We start from the raw sequence: 16,172 nt of genomic DNA, 5'->3' as shown, positions 1-16,172 counted from the left end.
TGTCCCAGTCTCTGTCTCTGTCCATGTCTCTGTCTGTCTGTATAGTGTCTGTCTGTCTGTCTCTCTCTCTGGCTCGCTCTTTATCTCTCGCTCTATCTCCCCAGTCAATTTCTCTCTCCGGCGTCTCATTCTCGTCTAGTCATGCAGTGTTGTTGATGCCAAATTACCATTCACATGACCATGATTATGGTGTGCATGCTGTATTGATATAACGATTTCCCCCCTTTGTTTCATTTGAAATGTTTTCCCTTTCGAGCGCTGGATTAAAAAAAAAATTAAAAAAGAAAAAAAAAAAAAAGAAAAAAAAGAAAAAAAAAGAAAAGCAGAAAAAAAAAGCATTGTCATCCTACTCTGTTACACCCAGAAAATGAAATTTAGTCAATTTAGTCAATTCAGTTCAATTCAATTCAATTCATTTCAGTTCGATTCTCTCTCTCTCTCTGTCTTTCTTTCCCTGTGTCTGTCTGTCTCTGTCTGTCTGTCCTTCTCTGTCTGTCTGTCTCTGTGTGTCTGTCTGTCTCTATCTCTCTGTGTCTGTCTGTCAGTGCGTCTGTCTCTGTGTGTCTGTCTGTCTCTATCTCTCTGTGTCTGTCTGTCTGTGCGTCTGTTTGTCTGTCTGTGTCTGTCTGTCTGTCTCTCATTTCATCATGTTTTAAAGGGTGCCTTCTTTCTGTCTTTCCCCACCCCAGCTTTCTGTCTATTTTTTTTCATTCTTCTGTTGACACGTGTATAACTTTACTGAGTTTAGTTAAATATGCGTGTGTTATTCATCTGCTGTGTACTGCTTAGCAAAGTGGATATTGCTTGACAAAGTATGATATTTGTCTTGTTTATTTTATTTCATTTTTTCTTCTTCTCAGGTGTTTTTTTTTTTCCTGACACCCTTTCATGAGGGGCAATGGCCTATATGAATAAACCATTCATTCATTCATTCATTCTCTCGTTTCATCAGGTTTTAAGCGCCGCTTCCTTTCAGTCTTTCTTTTTTTTTCTTTTGTTTCGTCTCCATCTTCTTGACATTGTTTATTCAATGTTTATATGATAATAATAACAATTGTGATGATGATGATGATAATGATAATAATATCATCATATTGTTATAACTGATCATCATCATTGGAAAATTATTATTATTATTAGTGTTGCTGTTATTGCTGTTGTTATTATGATATGTCTGTCTCTGTCTGTGTGTCTGTGCAACTTGGGATAAGAAACTGCTGGGTTTTAAAAGTTTCTACCAGAGTTGTAATTCAAATTTAATGCTCAGGTGTCTATCTATCTATCTATCTATCTATCTATCTGTCTATCTGTCCGCGTTTGTCTTGTCTGTGTGCATCAGTGCCTGCCAGTATGTCCCTTTGTGTGTCCTATCAATCTATTCCACATATTGCACTGTACGGTCTAACGATTTCTGAGAAAGCTCATGCTATATCAGTCATACGAGCTTACGCCTAGTCGAGCATTCTCTCTCTCCCCGCATGCAGTGTGTGTGTGTGTGTGTGTGTGTGTGTGTGTGTGTGTGTGTGTGTGTGTGTGTGTGTGTGTGTGAGAGAGAGAGAGAGTGACGATGTGTGTGTGTGTGTGTGTGTGTGTGTGTGTGTGTGTGTGTGTGTTTGTGAGTGAGTGACGGAGTGTGTGTGTGTGTGTGTGTGTGTGTGTGTGCGCGCGCGCCTGTGTATGTGTGTGTGTGTGTGTGTGCCAGTGTATGTCTGTGTGTGCGTGCGTGCGTGTGTGTGTGTGTGTGTGTGTGTGCTGGTGTGTGACGGTGTGTCAGTTTGCGCGCGCGCGCGCGTGCGTGTGTGTGTCAGTGTGTGTGTGTGTGGGTGGGTGGGTGTGTATATGTGTGTGTGTCCGTGAGTGTGTGTGTGTGTGTGTGTGTGTGTGTGTGTGTGTGTTCGTTCTTTAGTTGTGTGTGTGTGTGTGTGTGTGTGTGTGTGTTCGCTCTTTAGTTGCGTGTGTGTGTGTGTGTGTGTGTGTGTGTGTGTGTGTGTGTGTGTGTGTGTGTGTGTGAGTGTGTGTTTGTTTTGAATTGCGTGTGTGTGTGTATCACTGTGTGTGACTGTGACGGTGCGACTGAGCGTGAGCGCCGCGAGTCCATAATCATATATCTTGCTCGATAACCAACTGAATGATCATTGGCTTTTGTTGGCTTGTTTCATTCTTTCTTTGTGTTACTTCTCTTATTCAGTGACCCGAGGGAAAACGACCACTGAACAACAATTACTTCACGTTGCCTCAGTCGTACAGGCGGGGGACACAAAATGGCACTGATTCCTCCCATACATGGCGTGCGCGTGTTACGCGGTCCGGATTGGAGGGTGGATGATGACACAGATGGAGGTGAAGGTCATCTTGGTACAGTTCAAGGGTCACATGTAGACGGGACTGTCGACGTGCTTTGGGACATGGGTCAGGAGACCAGATGCAGAGCTGGACAGGAGGGTAAATTCGACCTGAGAATTTTAGACACAGCCACTGTGGGTAAGTAAGTCAAAAGGAGAATTAATTCTTACAGTGCATTCCGAATATTCCATTGTCAGTTTACCGAGTTTCAGTTTCTGTTTCAGTCTATCAAGGAGGCGTCACTGCGTTCGAAAAAAGTCCATTATTTGCTACACCACATCTGCTGGGTAGATGCCTGACCAGCAGCACAAACCCTACTCCCTTAGTCAAGCCTTGAGTGCATGTTTATATATTTGTGTACCTATTAGGTGATTTCTTCTACAGAATTTAGCCAAAAGACACCACTCTCATTGCCACGGGTTCTTTTTCAGTGCGCCAAGTGCGTACGTTCTGCACACGGGCCCTCAGTCGGTTTACCGTCTCATCCGAATGACTAGACGCTCAGTTTGATGATTTTTCAGTCAAACATGGGAGCTGAAAGGGCGAGAGCGGGATTCGAACCCACACCCTCATATACTTACTGTACTGGTAACTGAGCGTCTTAACCATTCTGCCACCTGTTGTCAGTCTGGAAGGCAGTGATTCAGTGATGGAGAATGATTAGATCCCTTAGTAGTATATCCGTTATGTATCCCTATATTTCTGCTGCAGCTCCTCCTCTTATGCCTATCTTCACCTACTGCTACTACTACTACTACCACTCAGTACTACTACTACTGCTACTACTACTACTATTGTTAATGTTGTTACTGCTGGTGGTGGTGGTGGCGATGTTACTGCCGCTCTTCCTATTTCTACTCTATCTTTCCATCCTTCTGTGACTACTGCTTCTACTATTGCTACTGCTGCTGCTGCTATTGCTGCTGCTTTTCCTGTCTGCTGCTACTACTACCACTACTACTACCACCACCACTACTACCACCGCTGATGCTGCTGTTCCCGTTTCTACTTTGTCTTTCCGTCCTTCTATGACTACTACTACTACTATTGCTGCTGCTGTTGCTGCTTTTGCCGTTGCTTTTCCTATCTATACTCTTATCTGCTACTACTACTACTACTACTACTACCACAGCTGCTGCTGCTGCTCTTCCCGTTTCTACTTTATCTTCCATCCTTCTTCGACTACTGCTACAACTGCTGTGCTGCTGCTGTTGCCGTTGCTTTTCCTATCTATACTCTTATCTACCTCTACTGCAACCACTGCTGCTGTTCTTAATGCTAATGCTAATGCTGCTAATGATGGTCTTCTTACTTCTCCTCTTTTCTTCCTCTTCCTATTACTACTACTTTTTTAATTTTATTTTATTTTATTTTTTGCTGCTGCTAGTGCTGTTTCTGCTGCAACTGTTCTCCTTCCCACTTCTACTCGATCTTCCTCTGCTTCCTCCTCAGTCTTTGCTTTAATTGCCACGCAGGGGTACGCCATCCAGGCACGTGCTGCACGGAGTGTGAGGAGCAGGACATCTGGGGTGTCCTGTGGCGCTGTCAGCAGTGTGTGGCCTCTGACCTCTGCTCCACCTGCTACAATGACGACAAGCACGATTTACGTCACCGCTTTTTGCGTATCGACTTTCCCGGAGCTGCAGGGTAACAGAGATGTAGTGTGTGTGTGTGTGCGCGCGTGCGTGCGCACGTGTGTGTGTGTGTGTGTGTGTGTGTGTGTTGTGGGAAGGGTGCAGCGATGTTGTTGTGGTTATCGAGGAATTGGTCGTAATGTGGAAGATACTCAGGTTCAGAGAGGAAGAAAGAAAGGGAGACAATAGACAGACATATAGATATATAGATAGGTAGATAGATAGACAGATAGATAAGTACTATATTGAATGTCGGTGTATGTGTGTGTGTGTGTGCGTGCGTGCGCATGCGTGTGTGCGTTTGTGCGTGCGTGTGCGTGCGTGCGCGTGTGTGTGTATGTGTGTGTGTGTGTGTGTGTGTGCGAAAGAGAGAGAGAGAGAGGGGGGGGGGGGCGAGGAGGGGAGCGATTTTAATTCATCGTATGGAGAGAATAAGTCCCTTCGTTTTTCACAATGCCCACCGTGTCTGCTGTCATATGACACAAGTAAGCACTATATCTCAATCCCAGTTGGTTCTTGGGGGGAAAAAAAGAAAAAAAAAAGTGAGCGGCCCCATCCACGTTCACAAGAGAGGTATTATTATTTCACTAGTCTGTTTCGTTGATTGTCAACAAGATTGTGCAAAAACGTTGTGGACAGAAGTTCTAGACAGTTTATGAAAATGTCGCCTATGGGCCAGTGACCGCTTGTTCGTGTTTTGGTGGATATCCATTTCGGTATCCGGACACAGTGACTTTGAAAAAAAAAAAAAAAATCGCCGTTAGGAGACAGAGAAGGATTGGGGAAAAAAAAGAGAAGGCGTTGGATGGGGGTGGGGGTGAAGAAAAGAAGAAGCGATGAAAAAGGTGCTGACGGTTTTCTCTGAAGCTTTTGTGTAAGTGGTGGTTATTGACCAATGACCAATCCAATAAATTTTGATAGTGATTCCGTTTGGTGTCCCGATGCAGGGAATCTTGGAATGATTCATCACCATAACGTAATATAGGAGAGGAGAGAGGTTATTAAAGGATGTTTGCAGATTGCAGGGCAAGGGAGGTAATTTGATACCATTGGCGGTGGCTTACGCTCTACTCCACTGAGTGCTCTTTGGTTCCATCCTTGTTTGTTTTTTCCGTTAACCCCCGAAAATGGAGTACCGCTGCCTACATGGCGGGGTAAAAACGGTCATGCACGTAAAAGCGCACGCGTGTACATACGAGTGAACGTGGGAGTTGCAGCCCATGAACGAAGAAGAAGAAGAAGAAGTTTTCCTGTCGTTTTTTTATGTTCATGTTCTCCTACCACCACCACCCCTCCCCCGCCCCCCCCGCCACCCCCTTTCTCAGTAATCTCTTCTTCACCCCCATCAGTCCCCTTCGCTTTGGTCTCTTCCCGGTACTGCTGTGGCAGTGACCGTATTTTGTCATGTGTCTGCGCTGCCACGAGGCTATACAAAAAAAAAACAAGAACAAAAAAAAACACACAAAAAAACCAACAACCCACCGGATAATTGTCTCCTTAACCTAGTCTAATGTCTGTTTTTCTGTTTGTTTTTCCGTTTGTTGTTGTTTATCACCATCACCATCATCATCATTATCATCATTATGATGGCGATGATAATGATGGTAATGGTGATGATAATGATGGTGATGAATAACGACGATGATGATGATGGCGATGAGGATTGTGATGATGAATGATGATGATGATGGTGATGGTGGCGATGGTAATGATAATGATGGTGATGGCGACGAATGACGATTATAATGACGACGATGATGATGGTGATGGTCATGAAAATGATGATGGCGACGACGACAACGACGACAACGATGAGGATGATGAGGATGATAATGGCGACGAATGATAATGATAATGACGATGGTGATGGTGATGATCATGATCATGATCATGATGACGATGACGATGATGATGATGGCAGGAGGCTGATGAAAAAGCGAAACGTGAGCGTACGAATCAGGTCCGTGGGGATCTTTCCGGGGGCAAAGGTCGTACGAGGAAAAAACTGGGAATGGAAAGACCAGGATGGTGAGTCTCTCTCTCTCTCTCTCTCTCTCTCTCTGTATGTGTGTGTGTGTGCGTGTGTGTGTATGTGTGTGTGTGTTTGTGTGTGTGTGCGCGCGCGCGTGCAAGTGTGTGTATGCCAGTATGTGTGTACCAGTGTCAGTGTGTGTGTGTGTGTGTGTGTGTGTGTTTCAGAAAGAGAAAGAGAGAGAGAGAGAGTATGTATGCATGTGTATGTACATGTATAGGAGTTTGCGGATATCCTCTGTCTGTCTGTTTTTCACACGCATGTAGGCATATTTCTGAACACATACATAAAATGTATACGTGTGTCCCGTATGGAGGTATGTTTGCCTCCATGCATGTGTGCCGCATTAATGTTGATCCGCGCATGCGTACACGTATTCGGGCATGTTGTAGGGGGAGAGGGAAGTGAGGGGGAGGTGGTGGAAATCCTCAACACAGCGTCCCAGCATGGAAACAGAAACCTCGTCCGCGTGCTGTGGCCTTCAGGCAAGAACGACGTGTACCGATTGGCTTACGAAGGTCACGTGGACGTCACGTGCACGGACGAGGAAGCTGGGGGATTCTACTACAGGGATCACCTTCCTTGCCTCGGTGATTATATTATATTATCTATTTATATATATCTATCTAAAGAAGAAAAAACCCCAAACAGAAGCCTACAAAAGCCTTCACTGCTTTGTGTGATGTCTAGATTGTGGCTTAGACAGATAACAGGGGAAAAGGACTGGTGTTTTGGAAACAGTCACCCTGGTGTGGCTGGTTGAACGCTGAATTCACATTGTTGTTGGTGTTGTTGTTGTTGTTGTTGTTCTTCTTCTTCTTCTGTTTCTCCTTCTTGTTCTAGATTGTGATGATTGTTATTGTTATTACTGTATGCATTTTTTGTAAATCTTTTCCTTTTTTTTTTTTTTGGTGCTGGGATGGCCTTCTGTCGTTATGTTGAAAAAATGGGTTCATTGAATTTTATTTGTGACATAAGGTTAAAGTACTTGTTGTTGTTCTTCTTCTTACGCGGGCTTCAACCTTCACGTTCACTCATGTGTACGAGTGGGCGTTGACGTGATTGTCATTTTGGCCCCGCGGAGGAGGTGGAGAAAATGTGTTTATGACAATGATCTTTGTCATAATAATAGAATCATGACGACAGCATACAATTTTAATGAATACCATGCATTCCCTACATTCTTTTTGACATGGAACAGCGTCCTCAGAGCCATTACACGTGTCCATTCCTGTCAGCTCCATGGCAATGGCTTCTTTTTCTCTCCAGACACAGCCCAGTTTTCAACTCGGAAGACTACGAGCTCATCACCCCAGGGAGGAAATGCAGAACAGGTGTCACCAGAATCAGCTGGCGTGGTGGACCCACACAGCGCTGACCATGATGCAGACAACCCATCACAGACCACAGACATTGCTGACACCACAGAGGACCAGCACAGGACACCAGGATCTCCAGCCGATGACACAACCCTGCCCACTTCTCCGCTGGTTTCGGCAATCACGATGGACAAACTGGCTGAGCCGTCCCCACATTCGCATGCCTCACACGAAATCAGGAGGTTTCTCACAGCAACGGCTGGAACTTCTGCAGATCATGCTTCGGGTGAGAACGCTGTCGAGTCTGACCTTCAGGACCGGTCAAAGTCAAGGGAGGAGAGGTGTCACAATCCATCAGAGGTGGATGGCGATCAGCAGTTAGCTCGTACTGAAGACATGACGCCCAGTGACAGTGCCGCCTCGTGCACTGAGCACAGCGTTCAGCACCTTCCAGCTGGTGACACAGGCTCTGGATCGGTGGCTATGGGATCAAGCGAGACAGCTGCAGATTCCGAGACAGGTACTCTGCCTTCTGGACGTCGCCCGGAAGAGCCGAGGTCTGACTGTGAGCGCAGGTCCTCTCCGCAGCACTCCGCTGATCCTGACAGGAATGGAGAAGTTGCAAGCTGTGGAGCAACACACCGCGTAACTCCTCCAGCAAATCAGCCACCTGACACATCAGAGGTCAGTCTGCCAGACACTCCTTCCGGAGCTGAAGCCAACATGGACACTGGAACGAAAGACGACGTCAGTCTTGGTGACAAGAAAGATCCAGCTGAGACAGTAATGTCGGAGAAAACTGACAGCCAAGATTCAGTGGCAGAAACGACAGATTCAGCAGGACTGGTGACAGTATCAGAAGACAAAGTGGATGCCGTGGACGCCCACACACCAGCCCGCATTCAGTCGTGTTCCCAGGAAACGCGGAGAGAAACGGACGGGACGGACACTATGGATCATGGAAGACAAGGCACGGACCGTGCTGAAGACGCGTCCCAGGATTTGCCCCCAGTCTGTGAAAAAGGATTACCGGACCAAACAACAGAAGGTAATGATTGTGCAACGTCAGCAGTGCTGGGCAATGACGGCACAACTCCAGACATCGCGACAGGACCACAAGTTCCTGACACCACCATGGCCACTTCAGAGTCAGGTGACTTAACAGATCAGACGTCAGCTGTTGGAGAAGTGTGTGACAGAAAATCAGACGACCCGAGACATAGTTCCGATGTGCCAATGGACCAAAATGGTCACCTGAGCTCACCTGATCAAGGTTACCTGACGTCCCCTGAACAAGGTCACCTGACGTCACCCGAGCAAGGCTACCTGACCTCACCTGAGCAAACCCCGTCACCACAGACACAAACAACGAAAGGAGGGACCCTTGACGCCACAGAAGAAACACCACCGACACGAGACACCACTGAAAGAAAATCTCCGGAGTTCAGCGAAGACTTGAAAACACCAGCCACCGCACCGACGTCAGAAATCCCAGAGACTTCTCAGACTCTGTCATCTACCCATCCCCCTTCTGCAGAGCTTCTCTCAGCTCGTGCCAGATCCGAACCCAGTGACGAAGAACTGGGAGCAACAGCAGCAGCCCCGGACACGAACGTGGCCGATTCAGGACCTGTCCCCGTATCATTTTTTCTGAAGGACACGGACCCCACAGAGGAGATTACCAACGAAGCGGGAGGAGGAGGACAAGGAGGAGGATTCGCAACAGACGGTGAGAACTTGATGGTTGGAGACACAGCTGTCATCGCAGTGCCCGAGGTAACCCTGAAGGAGCTGCAGGCTGGTTATGGAGGGACAACACGCAGAATGATCAAGGTAGATCTGGATTTCTCTCTCTCTCTCTCTCTCTCTCTCTCTCTCACACACACACACACACACACACAAACGCGCACACGAACGCACGCACGCACGCACGCACACACATAATCATATTGACTACACCCACACAAACATAAATATAAAAAGAATTAACTCTTTAATTTCTTTTTTTTCTGTTTTATATACTGTTTCTTTACACATATTAATCACTTCTAGTTTTATATTTGTTCTGGTTTGATATAATACATTTTCACAAGAGTGCACAGAAGCAAAGAAAAAAGCTATCCACCCAGCATTCAGAACTAACTTACTTATACCCATCGCTCCCGGTGGAGCATAGGCCATCGACGACCCCTCGCCATCGCACTCTGTTCTGGCCATTCCAGTCCAGTTGGTCCCTTGCTGCTTCAGCTCTGCCTCGGTGTCTCGCCTGCAGCTGTTGCGAAGCCGGCCTCTCTTCCTCTTTCCCTGCGGGTTCCAGGTCAGGGCTTGGCGTGTGATGCTGGACTCTTGCTTCCTAAGGGTGTGTCCGATCCAGCCCCACTTCCTTTGCAGTATCTGCTTGGCCTCTGGTTCCTGTCCCGCTGGCTCCCACAGATCTTCGTTTCGGATCTTCTGCCATCGGATTTTGTAGATGCGCCTCAGACAGTGTCTCATCTTCTGCTGCATCGTCTGTGTTGTCCGCCATGTCCCGCATCCGTAGCAAAGCATTCAGAAGACGTATACTTATTTCCTTCAAAAGGATTTTCAGCATATTTGGCAGATAACACCCGTTTCGCACAGATTGCTATTTGCTCTTGGATGTGACATGACCAGCATCACTCCTACAAATCACGCAAGGGAAAGCTCATGCCGACATCTATACATTATGAATATCACAGTCAAACTGAAAAGCAAAGATTTCAGGGAATCCCTAAAGTTTTTGACAGAACCTTTGCCTTCGTTAATACAATGGCTGACTTTTCCCCCTATCATATGTAACTATTCCCCCACATAACAAACAAACAAAAACAACCAAGAAACAAACAAACAAGCAACCCCCTCCCCCCCTCCTCCCTCCCAAAAAAGTACAACGATTTTCATGTATTCCATTAAAACAGTTTTACAATGACACAATATACTGACGCGACTACAATTTGAATACATTATTGGCAAATCTACAATGACAAGTACATAGACTTCTTTGTTTCTAAAATAATAGCCGTTGTCTCCAGACTCGCCAAACTAACATAAACACAGGAGAAATTGCATGAAATATACACTAATGAGATTATAAAATTATTTGCAATAATGATAATAGTAGTATATAAAATGGCAGGAACAGTAACACTACTACTACTACCACTACAACAACTACTACTTCTACTACTACTACTACTAATCACAATCATAATCATAATCATAATGATTTGTTCATAATGTCATCATTTGCAGATGGGCAAAAACAAAAATTTAGACTTCACCTTGACACTCATTCAAAATCGATACTGTTAGTCGAAACTGCGACACTGTTTCAGAAAATTGGAGTGGAAGGAAAGGTGGCCAAAGTGCTGCCTTCAGGGGCCGTGCACCTGAGACTGGGCAAGGTGGTGTACCGTGTGAACCCTGACGCCCTGGTCAAGACCTATCCATACAACGTTGGGGACACAGTTCGAATCCGGGAAGATCTGTATCTGGTGCGCGTGTTGAATCACCGGATACAGTGGCCAAACCGTATGGATCAGGTGAGTGAACTGATTTCTTTGTTACCTCACCCGAGACATGGTTATTGTTTTTTTTCTTCTGTCTCTTCATCTGCTCTATTTCAGTGGCATTACTTCCGCGCCGCTCATTCCGAGACCCCCCCCCCCCCCATACCTCCCCCCCCCACACACACACACACGTCCCCCCTCCCACCTCCCCCTCCTACCCCCCGGCCTCATCCGGATTCGTGTGTCGCAGTCACAGTGTTGGCAGTCCAAAGGGAACCATTGAGGTTAGGTCGTCAGGAGGCCACACTCCAGAGGAGACCATGCTTTGCTGCTGAGTCACATCGGTTTCCTCCGATACGTTACGTTTTAATTTCGCTTTCTTTGCTTGTATGCATGTCAACCTGTGTACGGATTTTCTCAAAACGTTGTTGAAGTGTCGCTTGTGTGGGGCTGAGAACCAGTCAGGTTTTTGCGGTGCTCCGGATCAGTATTGGTATTCAGTGACTCCGGGAGGATTTTTTTCGTCATTCAGAGGGCCAAAAGCAGCATCGTGGTGTCTCCAGGAAAAAAACAACATTGATGGATTCCTGTGAAACGTTTTAGATTCAGAGAGAATAGGACAGAACGAATATTTTTGTGGCGATCGTTTTGTGGATCCGGATCCAGAATTTAAACAAAAGATTTACATAGGAATAAACGGCATTGACTTGGAAAAAAACCAATACACACACACACACACACACACACACACACACACACACACACACACACGCACGCACGTTGAGGAGTGATGGCCTAGTGGTAACGCGTCCGCATAGGAAGCGAGAGAATCTGAGCGCGCTGGTTCGAATCACGGCTCAGCCGCCGATATTTTCTCCCCCTCCACTAGACCTTAAGTGATGGTCTGGACGCTAGTTATTCGGATGAGACGATAAACCGAGGTCCCGTGTGCAGTATGCACTTAGCGCACGTAAAAGAACCCACAGTAACAAAAGGGTTCTTCCTGGCAAAATTCTGTAGAAAAATCCATTTCGATAGGAAAAACAAATAAAACTGCACGCAGGAAAAAGTACAAAAAAGGGTGGCACTGTAGTGTAGCGACGCGCTCTCCCTTGGGAGAGCAGCCCGAATTTGACACAGAGAAATCTGTTGTGATAAAAAGAGAAATACAAATATGTATATGTATATACACACACATATATAGATAGATAGATATTAGACCATGAAGAATTCACTGTATCTTTATCCAATAAAGGCAATGTTCCAATAAAGGTAATGTTGGGTGTACATATATATATATATATATATATATATATATATCTAAAAGTATATATATATATATAGAGAGAGAGAGAGACAGAGACAGAGAGAGAGACAGAGAGAGAGAGAAAGAGAGAACTGTATATAGATATTAGACCATGAAAGAATTCACAGTATTCTTATCCAATACAGGTAATCTTGGGTGATTAAGACAGCTACTTGGTGGCAGTTAAGGCATGTGTTCGCCTGAGTGGCCTGTAATGTTCGATAGGTGTTTTTTTTTCTGTCCTGTCCTGTCCTGTCTCTGGTTACATGCTCTGTTTGCGTCTTCCCGGCCCAGTCCAGCCCCCAGTCCCCTTCGCTGCCTGCTAATTGATTTTGTTTTCCTTTATCTCTCATCCCTTTTGCCCTTCCCCATTCTCTACCCGGGCCCTTCTCTCCAGTGTATGCTATAAGTTGGCCTTTGGGAACAACCCCAACGCCGTCTCTCCTAAAACCCTCTAGGCCTAGAGAGTGGGGGTGTAAATTGGGCAAGACACTCTCCAAAATAGCCCAGATAGTCGGGACAGCAGTTACCTTCTCTGCTGTTCTGATGGTCATAGTCGAACACTACTGACTATCATACATTCATACATGTGTTTCTGACTGTGTCGCTGTATCTGTATATCTTCTGCCAGCTTTTCTGTAGTTGAACACTACTGACTATCATACATACATACATATGTTTCTGACTGTGTCGCTGTATCTGTATATCTTCTGCCAGTTTTTCTGTAGTTGAACACTACTGACTATCATACATACAAACATGTGTTTCTGACTGTGTCGCTGTATCTGTGTATCTTCTGCCAGCTTCTCTGTGTGAATGCTGCTTTTCGTGTGCTCAGGAATGTCACCGGGATATCTAAGAAAAATTGTAAAGGTAGAATATATCTGAAATTAGTGATTGAAACATTTGACATTGCCTGGAATAAAGTTAAGCTTGTAATAAATAAAGGTAGAATATATATTTTCTTCTTCTCGTTTGTCAGATGTACACCCCAGTCTCCGCGATGAAGCAGCTGTATGCTGCAGGTCCTCCACACAGCCGTAGAGCTAGGAATATATCTATAATCTGTGAATGAAACGTCTGGCATTGCCCGGAATAAAGGTTAAGTTATAACTTGCTATAAGAACTATATTTGATCTAAGTTTGATTGCTGTTCATGTATTATTTGATCAAATTCAATTCAGTTTGAACTGATGTGATTCGTTAAACATATACGATCTCATTTTGACTACTGTTCATAAATTTGATCAGGTCAGATCTGATTCGATTAGAAATTGGATGTGATTCGTGTCCAGCTGCATGATGAACTCTTTGTGTGGTACGCGTTTTGTCGCAGACGGCCGGCAAGGTAGGGGAGGTCACCCGCGTGGACAATGACGGAGACCTGCGCGTGAGGTTTGGGCAGTGCAGCTATCTGTACACCCCAGGCTGCTGTGTGCCCGCCCCTGGGTGCAGCGTGGACAGGGTGGAGGAGAGGGGCTCGTCCCTCGACATCGGCAGTTTGATGGAGGAGTCCGGCGATGGAGACGCCTCCTCCTGTGGGTCAAGAGAAAGCCCTGTCACCCGTAGCCCCTAATCCCCCTCAAAAAATGGATATCATCATCATCATCATCATCGTTTGCATCATCGTCATCATCGTTAGCATCATCGTCATCATCACCATCATCATCATCATCGTTAGCATCATCGTTAGCATAATCATCATCATCGTTAGCATCATCATCATCATCATCATCGTTAGCATCATCGTCATCATCGTTAGCATCATCATCATCATCATTTTCATCGTCATCATCGTTAACATCGTTGTAATCATCGTTAGCATCATCATCATCATCATCATACTGGTAGCTCAAAGCTAGTCTGCAAAGGAAATTAGATCTTATTGTTGAGCACGGTTTACTCTATATTCTTTGATAATACCGCTGTTAAAGTTCAAGTTAGAATAGATCTGTTCTGGGTTTTTTTTCGCGTTAGTCTTCCAGATGTATTTCTTTAGTTTTCGAAACACTGCTACGTATGAAATCAACAATAACGAGCAAGAATTAAGCCTTAAAAGTTCTTGGTGCTGCATGCCATGTTCACGTTGTAGTATTAAAAAAAACCGTATGCTCTTTGTCATGTGTTGGCTCATGCCCACTCTCTTTGTTCAGTCTCCTGTGTTTCTGCCCACATCTCCACCCCCTCTCTCTGTCTCGCTCTGGTTCTTGCAAATAAAGATGCTTTTTTTCATGTTTCGTGTCGTCTCGTCTCTTCTCGTCTTGTCTTGTTTTGTCTTGTCTCGTCTTGTCTCATCTTATCTCGTCTCGTCTTGTCTTGTGTCATCTGGTCTTGTCTCGTCTTGTGTCGGCTTGTCTAGTCTCATCTGGTCTTGTCTCGTCTTGTCGTATCTTGGCTTGTCTCCTCTCGTTTAATCTTGTCTTGTCTTGTCTTATCTTGGCCTATCTCGTCTCATCTGGTCTTGTCTCGTCTTGTCTTGTCTCATCTGGTCTTGTCTCGTCTTGTCTTGTCTTAGCCTGTCTCGTCTCATCTGGTCTTGTCTCGTCTTGTCTTGTCTCATCTGGTCTTGTCTCGTCTTGTCTTGTCTTAGCCTGTCTCGTCTCATCTGGTCTTGTCTCATCTTGTCTTGTCTCATCTGGTCTTGTCTCATCTTAGCTTGTCTTGTCTCGTCTTATCTTGGCTTGTCTCCTCTCGTTTAGTCATGTCTTGTCTTGTCTCTTTCCACCCTCCTCCACTTTACCTCTCTCGTCTGCTCCTTCCCCTTCCCTCAAAATAATTCACTCAGTTTTGTCTCTCCATCGACGGGCGCAATAGCCGAGTGGTTAAAGCGTTGGACTTTCAATCTGAGGGTCCCGGGTTCGAATCACGGTGACGGCGCCTGGTGGGTTAAGGGTGGAGATTTTTACGATCTCCCAGGTCAACATACGTGCAGACCTGCTAGTGCCTGAACCCCCTTCGTGTGTATACGCAAGCAGAAGATCAAATACGCACATTAAAGATCCTGTAATCCATGTCAGCGTTCGGTGGGTTATGGAAACAAGAACATACCCAGCATGCACCCCCCCGAAAGCGGAGTATGGCTGCCTACATGGCGGGGTAAAAACGGTCATACACGTAAAATCCCACTCGTGTGCATACGAGTGAACGTGGGAGTTGCAGCCCACGAACGCAGAAGAAGTCTCTCCATGTTTTTTTTTTTTTGTTTGTTTGTTTTATTTTTTCTCTCCCCCCTTTTTTTCTTTATAGTGTTGGGACGGCTAACTGGCTTGCTCTCAACTGGAGGAGGAGGCGGAGATGGAGGAGGTGGAGGAAGAGGAGGAAGAGGACATCGCATACGGCTCTCGGACGTGGCGCAGCTGGCTCAGGCGGGTGACGATCTTGACGACCAGCTGAGAACTCTGGGCAGCTTGAACCAGCAGCTGGGCAGTTTGATTCGAGGGGCTGGAGGGACGATGGGGGGGATCACGCTGGGAGGAGGAGGGGAGGACTCGGCGGAGGGCAGACTGCAGATGGCAGTGATGGAGGGTGACGTGGACAAGGTCAAGGCCATGTGCCGTGCTGACCCCAGGCTGGTCAGTGGCTGTCCGTTCGTTCGTTGGTTGGTTTTGTTTGCTTGTTCGTTTGCTCGTAAGTTTGTGTGTCGTAACTTGAATGTTAGACAAAGGCGCACTGAAAACTAGATTAACAACTTCACAAAGCAGACGAATCGAAGGTTGTATTTCAACCGTTGGAAGGGAGCCTCTCATTTCAGTCTCTATGCGCATGTCCGGAAAATCACAGTTAAGTCCCTTTTCATGAATCATCGACTGATGTCGCGTTCTGCCAATGAGGTGATATCGTCACAGTTTGTTTGCTTGTTTGTTTGTTTGTTCGTTCGTTTGTTCCCATATTAATCCCTGCCTTCTTTCTTTCTTTTTTTTCCTTTCTTTCTTTTCCTTTCTTTCTTATCTTTTTTGTTCTCTTTCTTTCTTTCTATCTTTTTTTTCTCCCAATTTTGTTTCTTTTTGTCTC

At 45.7% G+C, this 16,172-nt stretch overlaps 1 protein-coding gene across 2 annotated transcripts in view; it reads left to right on the top strand.

Moving 5' to 3' along the window:
- The window catches only part of LOC143287678 (uncharacterized), a 36,202-nt gene that overhangs the window by 3,552 nt on the left and 16,478 nt on the right, over positions 1 to 16,172 (top strand). For both annotated transcript variants that reach the window (XM_076595859.1, XM_076595858.1), the window contains exons 2-9: positions 2,189 to 2,481; positions 3,819 to 3,990; positions 5,899 to 6,005; positions 6,402 to 6,599; positions 7,279 to 9,161; positions 10,682 to 10,888; positions 13,498 to 13,699; positions 15,408 to 15,733. In XM_076595859.1, coding sequence (XP_076451974.1) covers positions 2,262 to 2,481; positions 3,819 to 3,990; positions 5,899 to 6,005; positions 6,402 to 6,599; positions 7,279 to 9,161; positions 10,682 to 10,888; positions 13,498 to 13,699; positions 15,408 to 15,733 — 3,315 coding nt within the window. In that variant the 5' untranslated portion in view covers positions 2,189 to 2,261. The remainder of the gene's footprint in view (positions 1 to 2,188; positions 2,482 to 3,818; positions 3,991 to 5,898; positions 6,006 to 6,401; positions 6,600 to 7,278; positions 9,162 to 10,681; positions 10,889 to 13,497; positions 13,700 to 15,407; positions 15,734 to 16,172) is intronic.

The sequence above is a fragment of the Babylonia areolata genome, chromosome 11 (assembly GCF_041734735.1).
Source record: "Babylonia areolata isolate BAREFJ2019XMU chromosome 11, ASM4173473v1, whole genome shotgun sequence".
Taxonomy (NCBI): domain Eukaryota; kingdom Metazoa; phylum Mollusca; class Gastropoda; order Neogastropoda; family Buccinidae; genus Babylonia; species Babylonia areolata.
This window is presented reverse-complemented; position numbering and strand designations above follow the sequence as displayed.